This window comes from Nannobrachium achirus (genome assembly GCF_963921795.1).
Source record: "Nannobrachium achirus genome assembly, chromosome: 10".
Lineage (NCBI taxonomy): Eukaryota > Metazoa > Chordata > Actinopteri > Myctophiformes > Myctophidae > Nannobrachium > Nannobrachium achirus.
The window spans coordinates 64,181,299-64,206,346 of record NC_137819.1 but is presented as its reverse complement, the minus strand read 5'-3'; the positions used below and the strand labels follow the sequence as shown (position 1 = coordinate 64,206,346).

The window sequence follows — 25,048 nt, the reverse complement described above, 5'->3', positions numbered from 1 at the left end:
ATAAAATAACCTTAATTTGTTCCAACAGATCCAACCTAGTTATTATACATGACCAATGAGATCCAACCTAGTTATTATACATGACCAATGAGATCCAACCTAGTTATTATACATGACCAATGAGCTGTGGCCATGTTGTCATGACAACACTATGAATATTAATACACAGGAACAACGACAGACTGTCAACAATCAATTTATTAAACAATTATTACTTCTACACATGATCATACAATAACATGTGAACAATGAGAACAGCATCACATTAATATTCAATGAAAGCACAATAATGGAATGAGTGAGGAAATACTGATCTGATAATGAATCAATGAATAAACAACGATTGATTTGTGTACATTAACAACACATTCAGTAGATGTTTGAATCCAGAGTGATTGACAACATTCTGACAAAATATATTTACAATTTCATCAACAAATAAAAACTAGACTAAAATGTCAGGGAGGGACTGGTGGAGAAGAGATCCAGTAGAACTAAAAGACAAGTCATTTTATGTTTGGTTGCACTCGGGTGTCGCTCTCTCAAAAAAACAGCCGATCTACAAGTTCACAACGTGTCACAGACACGCTGTGAGCTTGTAGATCGTCTATTTTCTGGCACAGAGCTCAGTATAAATCAGGCATTACAACACCATCACGGCCCTCCAAGAATACATTTTAGTCGACTAAATAAACTGTAGATTTAGTCAACTAAAATGTTATGACATTTAGTCAAAAAAACAAAAACAGAAAAAGAAAATATGACAATAATTTGCTGTCAAAATGAACACTGCTCACAATGTGTCACTTTGTGACGTAGATCTTAGCTATTAGATAGCTTGTAGATCTGCTATTTTCACCCAAGAGATCTGGTGTAGAGGTGGGGGAAAAGCAGGGGACCAATTACAGAACCCTGGGGAACCCCAGTCAATAAAGTATATGGGGTTCAAGTGGTTCAGTATAAAGGTTTAAGAAACAATATTGATACTGTGACAATTGCATGATCAAATATACACTTTATCTCTGACTATTGTGTGAACATATCAAAAATAAAATATACATAAAATATGAGTTTGTATCTACATAAGAGAAACAAGTATGACACTGATATTTACATCATCATCATTGGTGGACAGTATTTATGATACATATTTATAAATGTGTGGAGTGGAGGTTTGTGCACTTCTATCTGATCTAATCTAAGATCTAAAGCTCCCTGTGGTGATGACTCATTTTATACCATAGAGTTTGACATTAATATGGATTTGACCAGCGACCCCCATTTGAACATATTTGTACCAGGGACCCCCATTTGAACATATTTGTACCAGGGACCCGCATTTGAACATTTCACTTTTTTGCGACGCCTTGTGAGCTTGTAGATCTGCAGTTTTTGAATAGCCAACAAACAAATGGATAAAGTTGTTCAAATGATTGTGATGCTATGTTAACTACTTTTCCTGGGGACCCCCTGGTACGCAGTGCATGACCCTTTGGGGTCCCCAGACGCATGGAGGTTACCGAACACCACTCTGGCACAAAACAACCAAATGACGCGCTGTGAGCTTGTAGATCTGTATTTTTTAATAGCCAGCCACCACCCCCCACCCACCCCCGAATGATAATCTTAAAGTGGTTAAAATGTTGTTTTTACTGGGGACCCCCTGGTACGCAGTCCATTACCCTTGTGGGGTCCCCAAACGCATGGAGGTCACCACTCTGACATGAAACGATCAAATGACGGACTGTGAGCTTGTAGATCTGCTATTTTTTTTTTTAACTATGAACATTGTGCAAACCTTAGAATGTATATTTTTCAAAGCAAACTTTGCTTCTGGGGGTCCCTGGAACAACACATTTTGAGATGGGGGGTCCGCATCCAATTACAAGTAATTTTGGGGGTCCTTGACATGAAAAAGTTTGAGGACCTCTGATTTAGAAGAACGGTTTAGAATAGAATCGGGTAAAAAAAATATTCTAATACCTGCACGGTAGCGCGGCACTCGGTGAGCTTGTAGATCTGCTATTTTAGGGAGAATGTTTGTGTTTCTTTTAAATCATTTGTAAAAAAAAAATATATATATATATGACACAAATGTTGTCTTATGGGGGTCCGGGGTCAAAGGTCAAACACATGGGGGTGTTGTCATGACAACGTCAGAGAAACACTGAATCTACAGGAGCTGGAATGTGTGATGTCACTGTGCTGCTGATTACATCATTATGATGATGTCACCATGAGTCACCATGCCCAAATATGGAGTCCATGAGTCACCATGACAACCTGCACTCACTCATGGCGACCTGATGTCACCATCACATAGAGTCTCTATCTCTGCTCACACAGACACACTGAGCCTGTTAGGACCCTGAACCCAGCATAGAGAGGTTCAGTGAATGTTTTCTGTATGGTATACAGGTGTGTGAGTGAGTCAGAGGACACTGTGTAGAAGGACAGAGTCCCAGCAGGACAGTCCACAAACACTGCTACTCTGTTGGAGCCCCTAGAGGCCCTGACAGGGAGGACAGTCTCCTTATTATTGTGTCTGACTCTGTAACTGTTACCATCATGACCATTACAGATCAGACTCCAGGACATGTTATTGTATCCAAGCCCACAGTCATCACCACTTCCTTTCCTGCTGATTCCTCTATAAGTCACTGCTATCTGAACCCATCCACTGCACTCTACCTCCCAGTAACAGCGTCCAGTCAGACTCTCTGTACACAGAACCTGAACCCAGTCATCAAACCTGTCAGCATGTTCAGGATATGATTGATCCTGTCCCCTCCATGTCACCTTCCTGTTGTTCTCAGACAGAGAGAGTTCTCTGTGTGCTGTGTTTGTGTCCAGAGTGAGACGCTGGAAATCTGATGAGAAAACAACACAGTAAACATAAAAACATCATTCACTGACACACACACACACACACACACACACACACACACACACACACACACACACACACACACACACACACACACACACACACACACACACACACACACACACACACACACACACACACACACACACACTCGCACACTTGAAATAAGACCTGGAAGCACTTAACCATTATTTTATGCTTTAACGAGGCCTAGTGAAAAATAGCAGATCTACAAGCTCACAGCGCGGCACCGAGTTCCGCGCTGTGAGCTTGTAGATCTGCCATTTCTTATTTTATTTGAATACATATTTTCAAAAGCGAACATTTGAGACTGGAACAAGATATTTGAGATGAGGGTCGGCGGCCAAACGTGTGTCATTTTGGGGGTCCTTGACATGAAACAGTTTGAGAAGCACTGATTTGGAAGACATTTATAAAATGGGATGAAAATATTGCTGTGAGCTTGTATGTCTGCTATTTTGACCCCTGTGGGTGAAGCGGACGGATGGGGGTCCTCACACCCTAGTCTGGCACCCAGTGACCAAATGACGCTCTATGACAGGGTTCCCCAATAGGCGGTCTGGCCCGCGGGGGGCTACTGTCTGGCCCCCACCAACCCCAGTAATAATGGTGAGCAGCAGCAACAACACTAGTATATCGTCGTTGTCGGGTGGAAACTGGAAACCTCGTATCTCCAAATTTGTATGTTCTTTCGCAAAGTAAGGCCGTTGCACAAAAGTAGTGAAAACAGCCGATCTACAAGCACACAGCGTCTCGCACCGCTAGTTTAAATCATTTTTTAAATGATAAATGCAAAACGATCGGTTTAGCATACAAGATTTTCACCCGACAACGACGATATCTGAACTGTCGCTGGAGTAGTGGGAACGCCACTGTCGCCCCCTGCTATGTTGTGGCCCTCGGCTTGGTACCCTAGACATAATTTGGCCCTTGGGGAAAACTAATTGGGGAACCCTGCCCTATGAGCTTGTAGATCTGCTATTTTTGAATAGCCAATAGAAAGCAATAAGGTTAAAGTGCATAATGTGGCATGAACTAGTTTACTGGGGACCCCCTGGTAAGCCCCCAAGGACCCCTGTGGGGTCCCCGGACAGGTGGATGTCGCCGCCCACTACTCTGGCACCCAGTTACCAAATGACGCCCTTTGAGCTTGTAGATCTGCTATTTTTAGAATAGCCAAAAGAGAACAATGCTTAAAGTATAAAATGTGGTACAAACTAGTTTACTAGGGACCCCCTGGTGCACAGTCCGTGACCCCTGGGGATCCGCGGATGCGTGGGGGATTCCCGCCAACTACTTTGAGACCAAACGACTAAATTACGCGCTATGAGCTTGTAGATCTGTATTTTAGCATATAGCCAAAAGAGATCAGTATGGTTAAAGTACATAAAATGTGGTGTGAACTAGTTTACTGGGGACCCCCTGGTAAGCCCCCAAGGACCCCTGTGGGGTCCCCGGACAGGTGGAGGTCGCCGCCCACTAGTCTGGCACCCAGTGACCAAATTACGCGCTATGAGCTTGTAGATCTGCTATTTTTTGAATAGTCAATAGAGAACAATGCTTCAAGTATAAACTGTGGCACAAACAAGTTTACTGGGGACCCCCTGGTGCACAGTCCATGACCCCTGGGGGTCCGCGGACGCAGGGGTGATCCCCGCCAACTACTCTGCTACCAAATGACCAAATGATGCTCTATGTGCTTTTAGATCTGTCTTTTTGAATAGTCAAGCAATATATTTAAAGTGCATACATTGTGGCGTGAACTATTTTACTGGGAACCCCCTGGTAAGCCTCCAAGGACCCCTGTGGGGTCCCAGGACGGGTGGCAGTTGCCGCCCACTAGTCTGGCACCCAGTGACCAAATGACGCGCTATGAGTTTGTATATCTGCTATTTTTAGAATAGCAAATACATGCTATAAGTATAAAATGTGGCACAAACTAGTTTACTGGGAACCCCCTGGTGCACAGTATGTGACCCCTAGGGGTCCGCGGATGCAGGGGGGATTCCTGCCAACTACTCTGACACCCAATGAAGCCCTATGAGCTTGTAGATCTGTATTTCTGTATAGCCAATAGAGAACAATATGGTTTGTGCGTAAAATGTGGCGTGAACTAGTTTACTGGGGACCCCCTGGTAAGCCACCAAGGACCCCTGTGGGGTCTCCGGATGGGTGGAAGTCACAGCCCACTAGTCTGGCACCCAGTGACCAAATGTCGTGCTGTGAGCTTGTAGATCTGCTATTTTTAGAATAGCCAATAGAGAACAATGCTCAAAGCATCAAATGTGGCATGAACTAGTTTACTGGGGACCCCCTGGTGCACAGTCCGTGACCCCTGGGGGTCCGCAGACATGGGGGGGATTCCCGCCAACTACTCTGGCACCAAATGACCAAATGACGCCCTATAGGCTTGTATATCTGTATTTTTGAATAGCCAATAGAGAGCAATATGGTTGAAATGCATAAAATGTGGTGTAAACTAGTTTACTGGGGACCCCCTGGTAAGCCTCGAAGGACCCCTATGGGGTCCCCGGACGGGTGCATGTCGCCGTCCACTACTCTGGCACCCAGTGACCAAATGACGGGCTGTGAGCTTGTAGATCTGCTATTTTTGAAAAAGCATGAACATTTGTGCAAACCTTTTAATGGTATATTTTTGAAAGCCAACTTTGCTTCCGGGGTTCCTGGAACAACACATTTGAGATGGGGGTCTGCGGCCAAATCCATGTAATTTTGGGGGTCCTTGACATGAAAACGTTCGAGGACCACTGATTTAGAAGAACGGTTTAGAATGGAATCGGGTCAAAAATATTCAAAGACCTGCACAAATGTTCACCATTTTTCAAAAATAGCAGATCTACAAGCTCGCAGCACGGCACCGCGAGCTTGTTGATGTGCTATTTTTCCACATATGCACTCGCACACACATATTAGTAACCTTTCTTCTAGTGTTGATTTCGACTAAAACTATGACGAAAAATGTTCGTCGACTAGTTTTTTTCACTGACGAAATCTAAACTTTGACTAAAACTAAATATATTGACACTTTTGTCAACAAATAAAACTAGACTAAAATGTCAGGGACTAGTGGAGAAGAGATGCAGTAGAAATAAAATAAATGTTGATGAAAATAGCAGATCTACAAGCTCACAACGTGTCACGCTGCGGCACATAGTGAGTTTGTGGATCTGCTATTTTCAGCATGCAGCAAAGCGTAAAATCAGCCATTATGATACCATCAAGGTCCATTAGCTTGTAGATCAGCTGTTTTTGAAATATAGCCAATCTACAAGCTTACAGCGCATCATAATGGGAGGTGTTGTGAGCTTGTAGATCGGCTATTTAAAAACATCCTCACCATCTAGTGGCAACACGTTGTATAATACTATTATTACCAGTAAGACTCCCTAATCGGGAGATAAGCGACCGTAGGTCACTTATCTCCACAAATAGGGCAAAAATTTGTTTTGCCAAAATCTTCCTGATCCATGTTGATGACATGAGTGTAGACATACTGTGTAGTGATTTTCGTGATTTTAGGGCAAAATCTGTAGGAGCAGTGTCCAAAAATGTGTTTTTAAAAATCGGCCTGGAGGTGGCGCTATATGGGAGAGATTCATGTTGATGGGATGAGTGTAGACATACTGTGTACCGATTTGCGTGATTTTAGGGCAAAAATTGTAGGAGCAGTGTCCAAAAATGTGTTTTGCAAGAATCGGCCTCATGGTGGCGCTAGAAGAGGGCCATGTGAGAAATGAGGGGTGGGGTCTCCACGCCGCCAAGGCGGACGAATAGGTACCGGCCCCGGCTGTCCCGGTCGCTCCTAGCCGGAGTTACGGCATTTTATGTGAGCTGCAGTGTAGGGGGTCCTCCACTGGGGGCGCCACCACTTTTGCATCCGTTCTGGAGCACCAGGAGTCGGTGGTCCCCGGGAATTCCCCGTGAGCAGCCCCGTTGGGGTGGTCATTTGGTCAGTTTAGCACATTTGGTCATTTTTTACATCTGGGGGTCCCCCAGGGACCTGGGGGTCCCTGGAGCTCTGGGTAAGTTTGTAGTTTGGCAGGTAAGGAGTGTGTGTGCAAAATTTGGCATGGATCGGGGCAACGGTTGCGGAGATTTGAGCAGGGCAAGAGTGTGACGTGTGACGTGTGACTGACGGACTGACTGACTCACTCACGGACAGCCTGTGGAGGTTTTGGTAGTAAATGCGACCTACGGTCGCAAAAATAGTCCCAGGAAAAAGGTTTTATGTTTAGAATTCAAGGAGTATAAAACATGGGAGGAGCCAACAGATTATACAACAGTGTACATTATGTTAATGTGTGATATTGATAAGACATACTCACATCTTTTAAGGAGTTCAGGTTTAATCCAATCTTCTCCTCCATGTTTCACTCTGTAGGAAGTAGAACAACAATGCATCAATGTCTAACTGTCTAATACAATGTCTCCACTAGCTGATACTACAGTGTTTCTCCAATAAATACCTAATCTCTAAGGAGATTACAGGACATTTTTAATCACAAGTATTGACTGAGACTTAGTCGTGATGAAGACAAACATATTCATGGTATCCATGAGCTCTGTTTGGATATAAGAATGTCAAGAGTTATGAGTTATGATTCATAACATCCTTACATGAGGATATTGAAAGTATTTATCAGCTGAAATAAACTGATTACTGAAATCAACTGCATGAAAAGGTCTCTCTCTCTCTCTGGATGTCCTGTTCTGGCTTCATGCGCTTTGGTCTCCAAAGTCAGACACACAGACCATCTCCAAGCTCTGAGCTTGTAGATCAGATATTTTCTGTGCGTACGGCAGCATAAGGGCCCATCATCCCAGTGGGGTGATAGACCCATAGACCCACTGTGGGTATGGGTCTATCACCCCACTGATCCCACTGCAAACACATTGCACCATTTAAGACACTAGTGTGAACACAGTCTGAAGCTGCCTTCAAACCTGAAGCTATTTCTTCTATTCTAGTCGCTTCAATCGCTTCACTTTAGTTGCGCTGCATGGTCAGCGTTGGAAAAAAAAAACATGTCGCGTCAGAATCAAGACAAAACACCTCCCAAAACCAAACACCCAAAACATTTCCTTTTCTCCGGACAAAATCAACGCTGATTGGCTGTCAGGACACGATGGGTGAAGCGAAGGTTGCTTCACTTGGATTTTTCCAACTGAGGCAAATATACAGAGGCGACCGTTCGTGCCGTTCCCGTCGCCCTGTTCGGATCATTCGCGCCCCGCCCGGACGCGCGTCGTCTCGCTTTTTGCATTCACTTTGTATGTAATCACGACGCTCAAACTATCCAGGTTTGAACACAGTATGGTAGAAACAGTGCTCTATCCAACATGGACACATCCAGGTCTGCTCACCTGACAGTCTGCTGTCCAGCAGAGATTAGAGTCTTCAGGTCTGATTCATTCAGGATGTTGAAACGCACGTCCAGTTCTTTGAGATGGAGATTAGATCTAAGAGCTGAGGCCAGAACTTCACAGCATCTCTCTGACAACCAGCAGTTCTTCAGTCTGAATGAATAAGAATACATACAATGTATTTAGACACATGCACGCGCGCAGTATGCACAGCGCGTGAGAGAGAGAGAGAGAGAGAGAGAGAGAGAGAGAGAGAGAGAGAGAGAGAGAGAGAGAGAGAGAGAAACAATGTTATTCGTTGAAAACAAATTACAAAAAAGTTAAAAACTATACCAGTAAAGGCAACGGTGGGATATTTGATACAATAAATGTAATTATTCCTGGATACATACAGTATATGCTAGGACAAGCTCAGCTCAACACATTGAAATGCACACTTGACAGCACAGAATTACTGTATGGAGGAAGATAACAATTTTGATATCAAAGATTTCACCCAGCAGTTGAAGGTGTTAAATGAAGACTGAACTACATTATTGCGACCTTCAGGTCGCAGTTACTATCAAAACCTCCACCGGCTGTCTCTCCGTCAGTCAGTCAGTCCATCAGTCCATCAGTCCATCAGTCCCTCTGTCCGTCACGTCACACGTTTGCCGTACTCTTATCTCCGGCACCGTTGCCCCGATCCATGCCAAACTTCACACACACACACACGATTTTTGCTAAACACATTTTTGGACACTGCTCCTACAGATTTTGGCCTAAAATCACACAAAGCGGTACACAGTATCTCTAAAGTCATGTCATCAACATGGATCTGTCCCATTTCCCATATTCCCTCCTGATTGGCTACGATTGCCTTCTAAAGTTTGTGTATGCAACGTGATTAGGGAGTCTTGGTATATTTACAAGGCCTAGGCTAATAGAACAATAATTGATTGGTGCAGTAGGTAGATGCAAGCTATTGATTATCCATTGATCTGTTCTGTTGCATACCTCGGTAAAGCTCGATAACTGTGGCGTAGCTACTACGGTTCGCAGGTCTAAACTAGCCGATCTACAAGCTCACAAGCGGTATGTCCTCGCCACGTTGTGAGCTTGTAGATCAGCTATTTTTGGTGATGAAGTAGCCTTTACTTTTGCCTTAAAGGGATATTTCACTTTCAAACATGTATGGGGTCATTTTAACTACTCAGGCATATAGGCTTGGGTTACCATGATATCAAGCATAGTAATACATTATCAGAACATTGTTCATGTTATATTCATATAATAAAGTACATAATAAAACTAAAGTGATACAAATAATTTGGGTAAATGTATCTTACCGTAGAATCTCCAGCCTACAGTGCAGACTCTTCAGTCCTTCACAGAGCAGCTCCAGTAGTCCTGAGTCGTTCAGGTCGTTTTCACTGAGGTCCAATTCTCTCAAATGGGAAGGATTAGAGCTGAGAGCTGAAGCCACAACTTCAACCTCTGTCTGTCTGAGGTTACAGCCAACAAGTCTGTAAATGTGGATTAAAAAAGAGATTATCAAAACAAATTATACATAGTTCACTCTCATGGAAGTTAAATATTTCCTATCTAGTTATCCAGACATAAAAAGTATTTAGCAGAGCATTCAGTCTCTCTATTTCTCATCCCTGTCTCCTCAAACTGGGCCACAGCTGCAGGCTTTGATCTGGCTTCGAGGCGGAGCACCGACACAACGTTAGTTTGCATTTCCCCCAATATTATAACATTTCATAAGCTACAATATGGAGGTTATGTGAAGAGACAAGAGACAGAACCAGGAAAGACCAGTGACGCTCCCACACAGAGCATCAAAGGTACAGAGATAGCAAATATCCAATGAGGTGCAAATAGTTTTTTTTTTCTTTTTTTCTTTTTTAACACCACAAATAAACAACTTTCCGACAACTACCTTTTATAAAAACTAAGATACGATGACTAAAACTATGACCAGAGGCATCAGTTCAGCAAAAGCTAGGGTATGGCAAAGATGGGAGTCGTCATGGAAAAGAGGCCTTACATTTTGTATAACACGGTTCTATTGTGAAAATAGCAGATCTACATGCTTACAACGCCTCACAGCAAAAAAAAAAAAACAAGTTTTGTCAGTTTTTTTACACAGGTTTCTACGGATTCTTGGGCTGGATATGGCAGCCTGGAATGGTTGTTCAAGTGCAGCTAAACTTAGCATGTTAGTAAACGTGCCACAATTAAATAATGTATTGCTCCTGTGCAGCTGACCTGCGGAACCTGGGAATATACCATTCTGTCAAGCTGATAAGAATAGTCTACAAGTGTGGAGAATATAATTATAATACCTTGTTAAAGTGACCATTTTGTTAAATTTTGCATTTGTAGTTATTTTACTGCGCAGATAGACAAAGAGACATTCATGGATTTATATTTAAAAGTAACTTATTTTCCCCCCTGGAACCAGGGTATGGCAGCTGCATACCCCTGCCATACCCAATTGACGCCCCTGACTATGACTAAATATACTTACTATTTCCTCAACAAAACTGTTAGGCAGGGACTAGTGAGGGACTAGTGGAGAAGAGATCCAGAACTAAAAGACAAGTCATTTTTCGTTTAGTTGTGTGCAGATGTCACTCTCTCAGAAAGTAGCAGATCTACATGCTCTCAACTTGTGGTGCTTCGACATGTTGTGAGCTTGTAGATCTGTTATTTTCAGCACACAGCGGAGTAAAAATTTCAACACTATCACGGCCCGCCAAAAAGCAATTTAGTCGACTAAATCAACTGTAGATTTAGTCAACTATAGTTTTATGGTATTTAGTCAAATAAAACCAGACTAAAACTTTTCAGCTGACTATTACTAAAACTAAATTAGGGCTGTCTTCAAGTCGGGGGGTTTAATGCGAGTCGTTGACGACCATACACTATATATAACCAGTAAGACTCTCTAGTCGGGAGATAAGCGATCGCCAGGTCGGCAACCTCATGGTGGCGCTAGAAGAGGGGCATGTGAGAAATGAGGGGTGGAGGTTGTGATTTGTGAAAGTTTGGAGGAGGCTTCACTTCCACTCATCCAAAGACCTCCTTTGCCCCAGACTGTATGACGGGAGCATTTGCAAATCGTGGGAGTCAACAGTCTGGCCACGTGAGACTACATGACTACTAACCGAGCCTTCCTGCAGTTCCTCACAGCTGGGATCAGTCTCCTTCGCCCCTCCTCTGATGTGTTGTATTTGTCCAGGTCCAACTCATCCAGAACCTCCTCTGATGTCTGCAGTATGACGGCCAGAGCTGAACACAGGGTCTCAGACAGTTTCTCTGTTCTGTTCTCTGACTTCAGGTACTGTTGGATCTCCTGATGTAATGAGTGGTCGTCCATCTCCATCAAACACTGGAAGATGTTGACACAACTATCAGGAGAGGCATCTTTTATCAACTCCCTCAGGTTGTTGGTGGCTTTCTGGATCTCCCATGGACTGCTCTTTGTCTGTTCCAATAGGCTTCTCAACAGACTCCGGTTTGACTCCACAGAGAGGCCATGGAGGAAGCGGACAAAGAGGTGGACATTTTTACTCTCCAGGGATTTCTTCATAGCAGCTTTTGGGAAGTCAGAGAGGGAATATACAGTATCTCCCAGGAATGTCTCCAGGACCTTCATGTTCCTCCCTGTTAAACTCTGGAAATCTGATGAGAAAACAACACAGAATCATTAAATGCAAAACACACTCATATGCGCACGTGCACACACACACACACACACACACACACACACACACACACACACACACACACACACACACACACACACACACACACACACACAGCAGGTCAAAGGTCAAGTTTATTAAGTATTGACAGTTCAAGTGATTAAATATCTGAAAACTCAAATTTACACAAATCCAAAATACACTTATGGAAACTATATGGAATCTATGACAAGGTTGTGGGGGTCCCTGCTTTGTCTCTCTCTCAACTAAGGGGTCCTTGGCCTGAAAATGTTGAAGATCCCTGCAATAGTTTATGAAATGTTAAAGAGGTGGTGCCATAGTTTTCTTTTTCTGGTTTTCATGAGTCTAGGAGGTTGACAGTACTTCATTAGACCCCCTGGTGTGGTTGTTATGAGCAATTATGTATTCCCTTTGTATTTGGGTTTCTTCCTGGAGGATGAAACCTTGGGGGTCAAAAGTGCCAATCCAAAAAGAGCGATAAACTAACACAATATAATCGAACCCACCCACGCACCTCCCCTCATCATCATTTCATTATATTAGTACAACCTTTGTGGGCAGAGAAACGCCAGGATGCTCTATGCTCTGTGCCCAGATGCTGCTTACAGCTATCAAACATTTCACACTTTATCAGTTGACACTGACAAATGAGATCAATGGTTGAATTGTGTTTATAAAGACAGGTTGATTCCCTCAGCCCTCTCCCCCTTCTTGTGTGTAGTTCTTTTTTTTTCCTTTTTTTTTCGATGATCACTGCTTCACTATCTTAGCTCAACACAAGTAAACTTGGGATTTGCTACTTTTTTCATAAGAATAAGAAAATTGGACATTGCCCACCCGACGGGACCCACTCGAGTTACACTGTTTGGGCATAGATAGAGGCTAGAGCCAGTTGACGTGTTTTTGAATTGCCTATACACGCAACACTTATCAGCTATCAGGACATGAAGTACTCGTAGGTGAAAATAAATATAATTTTGAGGAAATAGAATGGTGGAGATGGCTCTAATGAATGTACAAAATGAATGATTTAAAGCCTATATCCCATAGGCTACAAGTTGTAGGTGTTGATTGAGTGCCATATATCAAACCTTGTTCTTAAACCTTTTCATGTAAACTAAAGGCAAATGAAAATGTAGAGTTGTAAGGAAAAGGGGTAAGCATCCCCAAGATGAATTGAAAACAGTGAATAGCTAAATCAGTGTAACCAGATTAATCCAATTATGCATTTGAAAATAGCAGATCTACAATTGTGTCACATGAGCTTGTAGATCTGCTATTTTCAAATAGCCAATCTGTATATAGGTTTCAACTGGTTACACTGACTCTGACCCTGGAACTCCCTCAAGGACCCCTGGGGGTCCCCAGACCCCAGGTTTACAAACACTGTTCTAGAGCATTTTGTAAACAACTGGGAAGAGCCATGGGCAGTACTGTCATGAGGAGGAGGAGGGATTAGGACAGGTGGGTGGTCTTGTTGTAGGAGGCGGAGGGACTGGTTCAGGTGGGTGGTGCTAAGGTGAAAACCTGGTACACTTGTGAACTGGTGGGTGTGACAGATACTCACATCTGGTAATGAGTTGAGGATTAAGCCAATCTTCTCCTCCATGTTTCACTCTGTAGGAAGTAGAACAACAATGCATCAATGTCTCAGTGTCTAACACAACGTCTCCACTAGCTGACACTACAGTGTTTCTCCTATCATTATCTTGGTCCTGCAGCCCATCCAGACATACAGTACTCACTGCTGCCCAGTTTGGATCTCATCTCCTCCTCAGACTCCACCTTAACCTCTAGAGAACTCCACTCTCCTTTTATCCCTTCTTGATGCAACTTTACTATGCAGATTTATCTTGGATAGGCTATGTCTTGTTATTTCTCAACCACAAGTACAAGTTTCTTTGAGGCACTAAACTATTCTCTCTGCAGTCTAGTTAAGTTATTATTTACACTTTGCAGGGTGTAAATAATGGCAGGGACACATTTCTACATTCTCTAACTCTGGTCCATAGCGTTAGAAGGTGTTATCCTTAACGCTGTGTCACCGATGAGCCCTTGCACTCACAGCCACGGTAGCCCAGCCTGCTCAGCCTCTCATATGTAGTCTTTAAAAAGCTACTCACAAAAAACAAAGACGGATCTGATGTTGAAAGCCTACTTTCCTTAGTGAGTTAAGGAGAACTCCTTCTAACACTAAGGATCAGAGCTCAAGCCCAAGAGATGGACATATTGATTTACTAACTTTAACATTGCAGTAATGATTACTAACAATTAGGCTTTTATTGTGAAGGCAACTGTTTCTGAACGTCTCACATCCTGCAAGTTTCCGCAAGTGGAAATATCCAATCTGCAAAATCACCAATCCTTGCATGCTTGCAGATCAGCTAGTTTTGGCATACAACACGTCTTACGACAAAGTCTAAAGGCCTGTCCATACTGTCACCGACTGAGTTGGGAAAGCTGCAAAGAGTTTGGTGGTCGGAGACAGCATGGACAGCCCTTTAGTCAGGCTTTACTTTGGAGATAATAAGCTACGAGTTTGTTTTCGTGGCATGTTATTTTTAATCAAATTACAACACGTTTACCTTATGTTATGTTTAACCAAACACGTTTGGAGTGGACCACGGCGCTTGGAGTGGACCATGTTTCAAACACCACAGTGCGCTAATCACACGTTAAAAGGAATGGCCGCTAACTCGTTATTATCGAGTTAACTTTGACAGCCCTACTAAATACACAAATATGTACACATCTATTTGTGACTTTGTGTCAGAGTGAATACTCTGTTCAGAGACACATGAGGGAAACACTGCACATTCACTGCACTAACATGGACACAGCTCAAGTCTACTCACTTGCAGTTCTCCAGGACTGGAACATTCACCATCATGTTGGAGCTCAGGTCCAGCTCTCTTAGGGAGGGATGAGAGCTTACAGCTGAGACCAGAAGTTCACAGCTTCTCTCTGACAAGTTGCAGTGAGCCAGTCTGAATGAAGAATGAAACACCAGATTGATTGATTGATAATCATGTTTGAACTGAGGACCCCATCCTGACAAGCACTTGGATCAATACCTTGCATTGAGCTTGTAGATCGGCTATTTCAGAATGTTTGCCGCTTCCTTCCAGAATATTTGACAATTCAATTTGGTTTTAAAGTCAATAAATTGTACCTTTATAAATGTGCAGATACCATGTATACACTTATACTGTGTGTTGCACATTAACTCTTTCTCAGCCTGAACGCACTATTACGCAATTTTGCGCAAGAGCCTCCCAGCCGACACGCACTTTTACGCACTTTTTTTTTTTTTTTTTTTTTGAAACTTCAAAGCCTTCCCCAACTTCTGACATTGTTTGGAGTGAACCACATCAAAGGAAAGCCTCAAATCACCAGCCCAAACACAAACCAGCTGTCTCAGATCAGAGAAAATCACATCACATTACCACAACAATCACCAGACACAAGAGCTGTGGGAACCGTCTTGGCATTCTAGCCGAGTGAGAGCAATTGAGATGGCTGATTGATAAAAAGAGAGAGAGAGAGAGAGAGAGAGAGAGACACTGAGAGACACTGTGTGTGTGTGTGTGTGTGTGTGTGTGTGTGTGTGTGTGTGTGTGTGTGTGTGTGTGTGTGTGTGTGTGTGTGTGTGTGTGTGTGTGTGTGTGTGTGTGTGTGTGTGTGTGTGTGTTTGAGGAGAGGAAAAAAGAGAAAGAGCTAGTATTTTTTTTTTTCAACTTCAAAGCCTTCCCCAACAGCTGACATTGTTTGAGGTGATCATCACAGAAAAACACATCATAATTATATTTACCTTTTGTATAGTCCATCCATAGTTTGTAGTAGTAACAGACAGTAGTAAAAGTAAGAACCATGACGATCCAGTAAAACTTTTTGTAACGGCTGTAGAAGTATAGTCCTCAGTAGTATACTAAAGCACTAAACTAAACCCCCCCCCCCAAACACATGGCTGATCCTTGCCGTGAATGCCGTACATCCAGCAATCCCAGGCCTGGGGAGGACCCAAATCACCATGGTAACACAAGGTAACACAAGCTGATTGGCCACACAATGGTAACCATGGTGATTTTAGTCATTCCAGGGCCCAGGACGAGAGAGAGAGTGTAGCAGACTCTCTATGTCTCTCGACCACTCGCTCTGCCACACCTCTCTCTCTCTCTTGCTCTAATTTCCCTCTCTCTCTTTCTTAGTAAGCGGTCTTTCACTCCCCGTGTCTCTATGTCTCTCGACCACTTGCTCTGCTACACCTCTCTCTCTCTCTTGCTCTAATTTCCCTCTCTCTCTCTCAGTAAGCAATCTTTCACTCCCCGTGTCTCTATGTCTCTCGACCACTCTCTCTCTCTCTCTCTCTCTCTTTTTTTTCCCCAACAGCTGACATTGTTTGAGGTGATCATCACAGTAAAGTCTCAAATCACCAGCCCAAACACAACAAACTGTCTCAGATCACAGAAAAACACATCATAATTATATTTACCTTTTGTATAGTCCATCCATAGTTTGTAGTAGTAACAGACAGTAGTAAAAGTAAGATCCAGTGTTGTTGTTGGTAGTGTGAGCCAGGTCTCACAAGCCAAGCTAAAAGAGAGGCGTCAATTGGGTATGGCAAGCTATGGCAGCTCACATACCTTGGCTACAGGGGGAATATAATAAAATGTACTGTAATCGTGCCTGTTGGAAAGGTATGGCAACATGACTGGTGTCTTGCACGCCGGGCCTCGCGCGCGTGAAAGACAGCTTTTTTTTTTTTTTTTTTGCCATACCTTTTTTTTGCCATACCTTTTTTTTTCGCTGAGCTAAACGCCCTGCTCGATCGGCCGTGGTCCGCGGACCACCGCCGATCGAGCAGGGCGTTTAGCTCAGCGGCGTCAGTTCAGAAAAAGCTAAGGTTGACGCTGGAATGTCTTTACAAGATTAGGAGCATATGTATCACTGACGCTTGGATTCAGCCGTCCTGGGCCCTGGAATGACTAAAATCACCATGGTTACCATTGTGTGGCCAATCAGCTTGTGTTACCTTGTGTTACCATGGTGATTTGGTACATGACCGTCCTCCCCAGGCCTGGGATTGCTGGATGGACGGCATTCACGTAGCAGCAGCCATGTGTATGGTGGGGGGGGTTTAGTTTAGTGCTTTACTATACTACTGAGGACTTGCTGGATGGACGGCAATCTCTCACCGTGTCTATATGTCTCTCTACCTCTCGCGGGAAAAAAAAGGGAGAGAGAGTGTGTAGCAGACTCTCTATGTCTCTCGACCCACTCGCTCTGTTACACTGCTCTCTCTCTCTTGCTCTAATTTCTCTCTCTCTCTCTCTCTCTCTCTCACAGCCGTGATACAAGAGAGAAAGTTGGGGAGAGAGAGATTGATTGATTGATTGATTGATTGATTGAAGACTTTATTAGAAGTTTGCATAGGAAAAGGTACAGTTTCATTCACTGGTACAAGGTCTACTAAAAGGAGATCCATGAAAATACTAGGCTTATTTCCATAGTAAACCATATATCTCATATAACATTGAATGACAGACAAATAGAACACAGTACTATGCAGTAGATATGTAAAGAAAAACAAAAAAGAAAACAGTAAGAGTGCACGTGTGCGTGCGCATGCCCATGTTCGCGTGCACATGCATGTTGCACGTTGCAGAGGGGGGGGGGGGGGGGGAGAGAGAGAGAGAGAGAGAGAGAGAGAGAGAGAGAGAGAGAGAGAGAGAGAGACAGTGACACAACGTAAACACATGCACGTTGCGTGTGTTTATTGATGTAAACTCAAGACATGCATCAGACTGCATTCTGAGATAGACAGCGCCGCCGTGTGGATGACAGGCGTGCCTGCATCCACTGCTATCAGTATGGACCAGAGCCCTTATAGGTCTATTGTCCACATAACTTGAGGGATTGAGCTGAAATGTGCCTTTATACTTGAAAAGTCTGTAAAACACGTATTTGTTTACCCATTTGTTTGAAAACATACTGCCTGATGCATCATTGAAGCCAAAAATAGAAGGCTGAAAAGAGTTATGTTTGATAGCATCCTTTCGAAAACATGTATTCAGAAAGCTGTTTTGGTGATTACATCGCCTACAAACAGCCCTATTTCTAAACAATAGAAAATGATAGCAACTTACTACTTGGCGGATTTGTAAAGAGGGCGAATTGATCTTTCCATACGTATATGGAAGTTGGTATATTCACAGTAGAATGAATAGATATTCTATTTATTATACTAAAAAGTCGTTTATCTCAAAATGTCTATGCAAAAAGGCTGTTTTGATAGCAAAACAATCTTTATAAAGTTGCCATTTACTAGACTATAGAACAAGATACAGATTTTCTAGTTTGATGTATCGGAAAGAGCGCGAGCAGGCCTTTCCAGTCATATGGGTGTGGTGTGCAATACACTCTACAGACGATGCGTAATCGTCCCCCAAAATGAGTGAAAAATCCGGCAGTAGAGACTTAGAGCCAGATTTAAGGGGGCTGAGAAAGAGTTAACTCTCCTACTGCCAGATTATTTATTTATTTATTGGGTCTGGCGCCATCAAAAAGCGGCTTACCTTTGCGACGTTATAGTAGATAGACAGACAGACATTTATTTATTTTTTTTTATTTTTTTTGGTTGTGCAATAGTGCACTTTGGTCTGCCAGGCAGCAGAGGGCGGCGTCATGCGAGAATGAATGTGAATTGTCCTGCTATGTGTTGCCGTACATTCAGAGCAGTCACTGGCTACAGAGCCTCCGGGCCAGAGGAAATCAACAAGGAAGTGAATTGTTCTCCGTTGATCTAACGCATAATGGATTTTTTACACCATCACAGCGGAAAATGTGTTTACAGTAAACGGCCGCGCGACCCCTCATCAGCTTACAGTCATCAGACGAACGAACCGAACGAGCGCCGTATTGGCATCGAGGTTCTGTAAAAAATGGGGCGAGCGTTATCGTTCAAAGCGTGGGGAGAGTTAAGCTGGGGACGCCCAAAAATCCCACTGAGCAATAGTCGGATATTAGACGACTAGTTATTTTTTAGCCATCATTTCAACCAGCTAGAATCCGGTTATATTCACACCGAAAATATACTTTGCAAATTATTCCATAATTCGATAACTATTTATTAAAAAAAACAACAGTAAGGTGCTTAACTGATCTCCTAATATTGGACTAACATAATTATAACATCCGTTGATCATTATTAAGTATAGTTTAGATCTAGCCGAGATTTAGCCGAACGTTTATATTTACACAGAATTTAGACAATTGAAGTTAATCCCTGTTTTAATACATATTTATTTAAAAAATCAACTGTACGTTGCAGAACTGATAGCCAAATATTGGTGTAAAATTATTTTAATAGCCATTCATCAGTCATCACTATACGTCTGGACGGTCTGGGTGTAGTCGTTTTAAATACAGCATTTCAACGACTATCTTTAGACCATGTATTAAATAAAGTTATCCTTGGTACTAAGGCGCGGTAAGCCGGTAGAGTGTTAATTATTACCGTGATTGTGTGTAGTCATGCACTCACTGTAAAGTGGAAACGTCCAGACAGCAGTCTACTCTGAATTACATTTCTGACAGCAACGCACACAGTCAAACACAGCCGCGGCGCCGCCCCCGCCGCCACATCATTCAATACGTATTGATTAAACAATATAATTGTAATCGCTATAGGCTTATTAGGCGCCCAATACATTTAGTTTCCTCAACAATGCGCACTACCCTAAAATGAACACAGGTGGGCAATGTCACCTTTTAATACCGCCAGAAAGTCTAAACCATCATATCAGCATTGATGGCCCATTGGATAGCGTCGCCGACTTGAATGCCAGAGATCACTGGATCGCATCCTACCGTCGCCCTTCTTTTCACTACTTTCGACGGCCGCTAACGGCGAAATGTAGCCGACTTTTAGCGGTCTAATAGTGGTCTCGTCTAAATATAGTCGTCTAATAAATTTTCATTTCTAGACCATTTTTTAACCCATTTCTAGACGCGTCGTCTAGGTGACATATAGACGGCTAATAGACGGCTAATAGACCTAAAAATGCTCGGTGGGATAGTTTTGGGACCCTCTTGGGGTCACACGTTCAAAATAGCAAATATACAAGCTCACATGAGCTTTGTGTCCTCGACACGTTGTGAGCTTGTAGATCAGTTATTTTTATGCGCAATCCTGTTGTATGAAGAAGTAGCGTATACATTTGCCTTAAAGGGATATTACACTTTCACACATGGTTGGGGTCATTTTAACGTCTACTCAGGCACATAGGCTTGGGTTATCATGAAATCAAGCTTATTAATACATTCTCACCACATCATTCATATAACATTCACATAATACAGTACATAGGCCTATTACAGAAGTGATCAATATACATCAGGTAAATGAATCTTACCGTAGAATCTCCAGCTTACAGTGCAGACTCTTCAGTCCTTCACAGAGCAGCTCCACTAGTCCTGAGTCGTTCAGGTCGTTTTCACTGAGGTCCAATTCTCTCAAATGGGAAGGATTAGAGCTGAGAGCTGAAGCCACAACTTCAACCTCTGTCTGTCTGAGGTTACAGCCAACAAGTCTGTAAATGCATATTAAATAAGAGATTATCAAAACAAATTATACACTGTTACTGTCATGGGAGTTAAATAAAAGATCTACTATCTAGTTATCCAGACATAAACAGTATTTAGTGGAGCAGAGTGTGGAATAAACTATACCACTTGACAGCACAGAATGACTGTACGGAGGAAGATAAAACATTTTATATTAAAGCTTTCAACCAGCAGTTAAAGGTGTGAAATGAAGACTGAACTACATTGCATATTTACTGCCTAAACTGTGTAAAAGCTTTACAAACAAGCTGCTAGAGACCAGCATTCAGTCTCTCTATTTCTCATCCCTGTCTCCTCAAGCTGGGCCACAGCTGCAGGCTTTGATCTCGCTTCGAGGCGGAGCACCGACGCAACGTTAGTTTTCATTTCCCCCAATATTATAACATTTCATAAGCTACAATATGGAGGTTATGTGAAGAGACAAGAGACAGAACCAGGAAATACCAGTGACGCTCCCACACAGAGCATCACAGGTACAGAGATAGCAAATATCCAATGAGGTGCAAATAGTTTTTTTCTTTTTTTTTTCTTTTTTAACACCACAAATAAACAAATAAAAATAGAACTGACGAAAACTTTTCGACAACTACCTTTTCTCACTGACAAAACTAAATAAAAACTAAGATATGATGACTAAAACTATGACCAGTGGCATCAGTTCAGCAAAAGCTAGGGTATGGCAAAGATGGGAGTCGTCATGGAAAAGAGGCCTTACATTTTGTATAACACGGTTCTATTGTGAAAATAGCAGATCTACATGCTTACAACGCCTCGCAGCAAGCAAAAAAAAAGAAAAAACGAGTTTTGTCAGTTTTTTACACAGGTTTCTACAGATTCTTGGGCTGGATATGGCAGCCTGGAATGGTTGTTCAAGTGCAGCTAAACTTAGCATGTTAGTAAATAAAATTAAATAATGTATTGCTCCTGTGCAGCTGACCTGCGGAACCTGGGAATATACCATTCTGTCAAGCTGATAAGAATAGTCTACAAGTGTAGAGAATATAATTAATACCTTAAATTTTGCATTTGTAGTTATTTTACTGCGCAGATAGACAAAGAGACATTCATGGATTTATATGTAAAAGTAACTTATTTTCCCCCCTGGAACCAGGGTATGGCAGCTGCATACCCCTGCCATACCCAATTGACGCCCCTGACTATGACTAAATAGTAAATATACTTACTATTTCCTCAACAAAACTGTTAAGTCATTTTTTGTTTAGTTGTGTGCAGATGTCACTCTCTCATTAAGTAGCAGATCTACATGCTCTCAACTTGTGGTGCTTCGACATGTTGTGAGCTTGTAGATCTGTTATTTTCAGCACACAGCGGAGTAAAAATTTCAACACTATCACGGCCCGCCAAAAAGCAATTTAGTCGACTAAATCAACTGTAGATTTAGTCAACTATAGTTTTATGGTATTTAGTCAAATAAAACCAGACTAAAAGAAAGTGAGTAACTTTTCAGCTGACTATGACTAAAACTAAATTAGGGCTGTCTTCAAGTAGGGGGGGGGGGGGGTTAATGCGAGTCGTTGACGAATCGTTTTATATATACACTATATAAAACCAGTAAGACTCTCTAATCGGGAGATAAGTGATCGCCAGGTTGGCAACCTCATGGTGGCGCTAGAAGAGGGGCATGTGAGAAATGAGGGGTGGAGGTTGTGATTTGTGTAAGTTTGGAGGAGGCTTCACTTCCACTCATCCAAAGACCTCCTTTGCCCCAAACTGTATGACGGGAGCATTTGCAAATCGTGGGAGTCAACAGTCTGGCCACGTGAGACTACATGACTACTAACCGAGCCTTCCTGCAGTTCCTCACAGCTGGGACCAGTCTCCTTCGCCCCTCCTCTGATGTGTTGTATTTGTCCAGGTCCAACTCATCCAGAACCTCCTCTGATGTCTGCAGTATGACGGCCAGAGCTGAACACAGGGTCAAGGACAGTTTCTCTGTTCTGTTCTCTGACTTCAGGTACTGTTGGATCTCCTGATGTAATGAGTGGTCGTTCATCTCCATCGAACAGTGGAAGATGTTGAAGATGTTGATACATCTGTCAGCAGAGACATCTTTTAACAACTTCCTCAGGTTGTTGGTGGCTTTCTGGATATCCCATGAACTGCTCTTTGTCTGTTCCAATAGGCTTCTCAACAGACTCCGGTTTGATTCCACAGAGAGGCCATGAAGGAAGCGGACAAAGAGGTCCAAGTGGACATTTTTACTCTCCATGGATTTCATCATAGCAGCTTTTGGGAAGTCAGAGAGGGAATTTATAGTAGGCCTATCTCCCAGGAATGTCCCCAGGACCTTCATGTTCCTCCCTGTTAAACTCTGGAAATCTGATGAGAAAACAACACACACACACACACACACACACACACACACACACACACACACACACACACACACACACACACACACACACACACACACACACACACAAAGTATGTCAAAGTTCAAGTTTATTAAGTATTGACAGTTCAAGTGATTAAATATCTGAAAACTCAAATTTACACAAATCCAAAATACACTTATGGAAACATATGGAATCTATGACAAGGTTGTGGGGGTCCCTGCTTCGTCTCCCTCTCTCTCAACTAAGGGGTCCTTGGCCTGAAAATGTTGAAGACGCCTGCAATAGTTTATAAAATGTTAAAGAGGTGTGCCATAGTTTTGTACTTTTTCTGGTTTTCATGTGACTAGGAGGTTGACAGTACTTCATTAGACCCCCTGGTGTGGTTGTTATGAGCAATTATGTATTCCCTTTGTATTTGGGTTTCTTCCTGGAGGATGAAACCTTGGGGGTCAAAAGTGCCAAACCAAAAAGAGCGATAAACTAACGCAATATAATCGAACCCACCCACGCACCTCCCCTCTTCATCATTTCATTATATTAGTACAACCTTTGTGGGCAGAGAAACACCAGGTTGCTCTATGCTCTGTGCCCAGATGCTGCTGACAGCTATCAAACATTTCACACTTTACCAGTTGACACCAACTGGTAAGCCCTTTCCCCCTTTGTGTGTGTAGTTTATTTTTTAGCCCAACACAAGTAAACTTGGGATTTGCTACATTTCTCATAAGAATAAGAAAATTGGACATTGCCGACCAGACGGGACCCACTCGAGTCACACTGTTTGGGCATAGATAGAGGCTAGAGACAGTTGACGTGTTTTTGAATTGCCTATACACACAACACTTATCAGCTATGGACATGAGGTACTCCTAGGTGAAAATAAATATAATTTTGAGGAAATAGAATGGTGGAGATGGCTCCAATGAATGTACAAAATGAGAGCACAGTTTTTAAAGCCTATATCCCATAGGCTACAAGTTGTAGGTGTTGATTGAGTGCCATATATCAAACCTTGTTCTTAAACCTTTTCATGTAAACTAAAACCAAATTAAAATGTAGAGTTGTAAGAAAAAAGGGGGAAGAATCCCCAAGATGAATTGAAAACAGTGAATAGCTAAATCAGTGTAACCAGATAAATCCAATTATGCATTTGATAATAGCAGATCTACAATCGTGTCACATGAGCTTGTAGATCTGCTATTTTCAAATAGCCAATCTGTATATAGGTTTCAACTGGTTACACTGAATTTGACACTAAACTAATTTTGCTGTGGACCCTTTGGAACTCCCTCAAGGACACCTGAGGGTCCCCAGACCCCAGGTTTACAATCACTGTTCTAGAGAATTTTGTAAACAACTGGGAAGAGCCATGGACAGTACTTTCATGAGGAGGAGGAGTGATTAGGACAGGTGGGTGGTCTTGTTGTAGGAGGTGGAGGGACTGGTTCAGGTGGGTGGTGCTAAGGGAGTGTGCGATTTTAACGCGCGGTTGGTATGGTCCATAACGGGGGGGATCATCAAATATTTTTTTTAGATCTTGGGGGGATCATGATTTTTTTCATTTTGGCTTTAGGGGGGCCATGCAACTTTAATTTGTCGAATTTTGTAATTAAAAATGCTTAGTTTGTTCTTTATCTAAATAACATCGTCAAGTTAGTATACCCAGTTTCAACTATACATTGTCCCCTACATAGTTGATGGACTTGGTACATTCCAGTTGTTCTAATACATCCCTCGGCCCCTCCCCCTCCGGCTGCTCTCAGTGCGTCTCTGTGTTGTCGAAATTCGCTGCACAGTGTGCAGTGCACACACAGGAGTTTCTCGTAGCAGCTGGACTGGATACATAGGCTAACAACCACCATATTTGTTACCAAGAGAGGAATATAGCATTAGAAAGAAAGGTGTAGTGTCTCTCTCTCTCTCTCTCTCTCTCTCTCTCTCTCTCTCTCTCTGCTGCGAAGTGGGAATTGGAGTCAGAAGGAGAGAGAAAAGACTCATGCACACTTTGTTGACTTGGTTGCTTGATGAATATCATGGAAAATAGATCAGTTACTCAA

At 42.7% G+C, this 25,048-nt stretch overlaps 1 protein-coding gene across 1 annotated transcript in view; it reads right to left on the bottom strand.

Moving 5' to 3' along the window:
• Window positions 1-472: 472 nt before the first annotated feature.
• The window catches only part of LOC308293224 (NACHT, LRR and PYD domains-containing protein 3-like), a 140,905-nt gene continuing 116,329 nt past the window's right edge, over window positions 473-25,048 (bottom strand). Inside the window, exons 11-17 of the mRNA XM_080735660.1 lie at window positions 12,559-12,649; window positions 11,626-11,965; window positions 9,795-9,798; window positions 9,622-9,704; window positions 8,294-8,446; window positions 7,255-7,304; window positions 473-2,870 (exon numbers count right to left, since the gene is read on the bottom strand). Of these exons, the coding sequence (XP_080591786.1) occupies window positions 2,329-2,870; window positions 7,255-7,304; window positions 8,294-8,446; window positions 9,622-9,704; window positions 9,795-9,798; window positions 11,626-11,965; window positions 12,559-12,649 (1,263 nt within the window). The 3' untranslated portion in view covers window positions 473-2,328. The remainder of the gene's footprint in view (window positions 2,871-7,254; window positions 7,305-8,293; window positions 8,447-9,621; window positions 9,705-9,794; window positions 9,799-11,625; window positions 11,966-12,558; window positions 12,650-25,048) is intronic.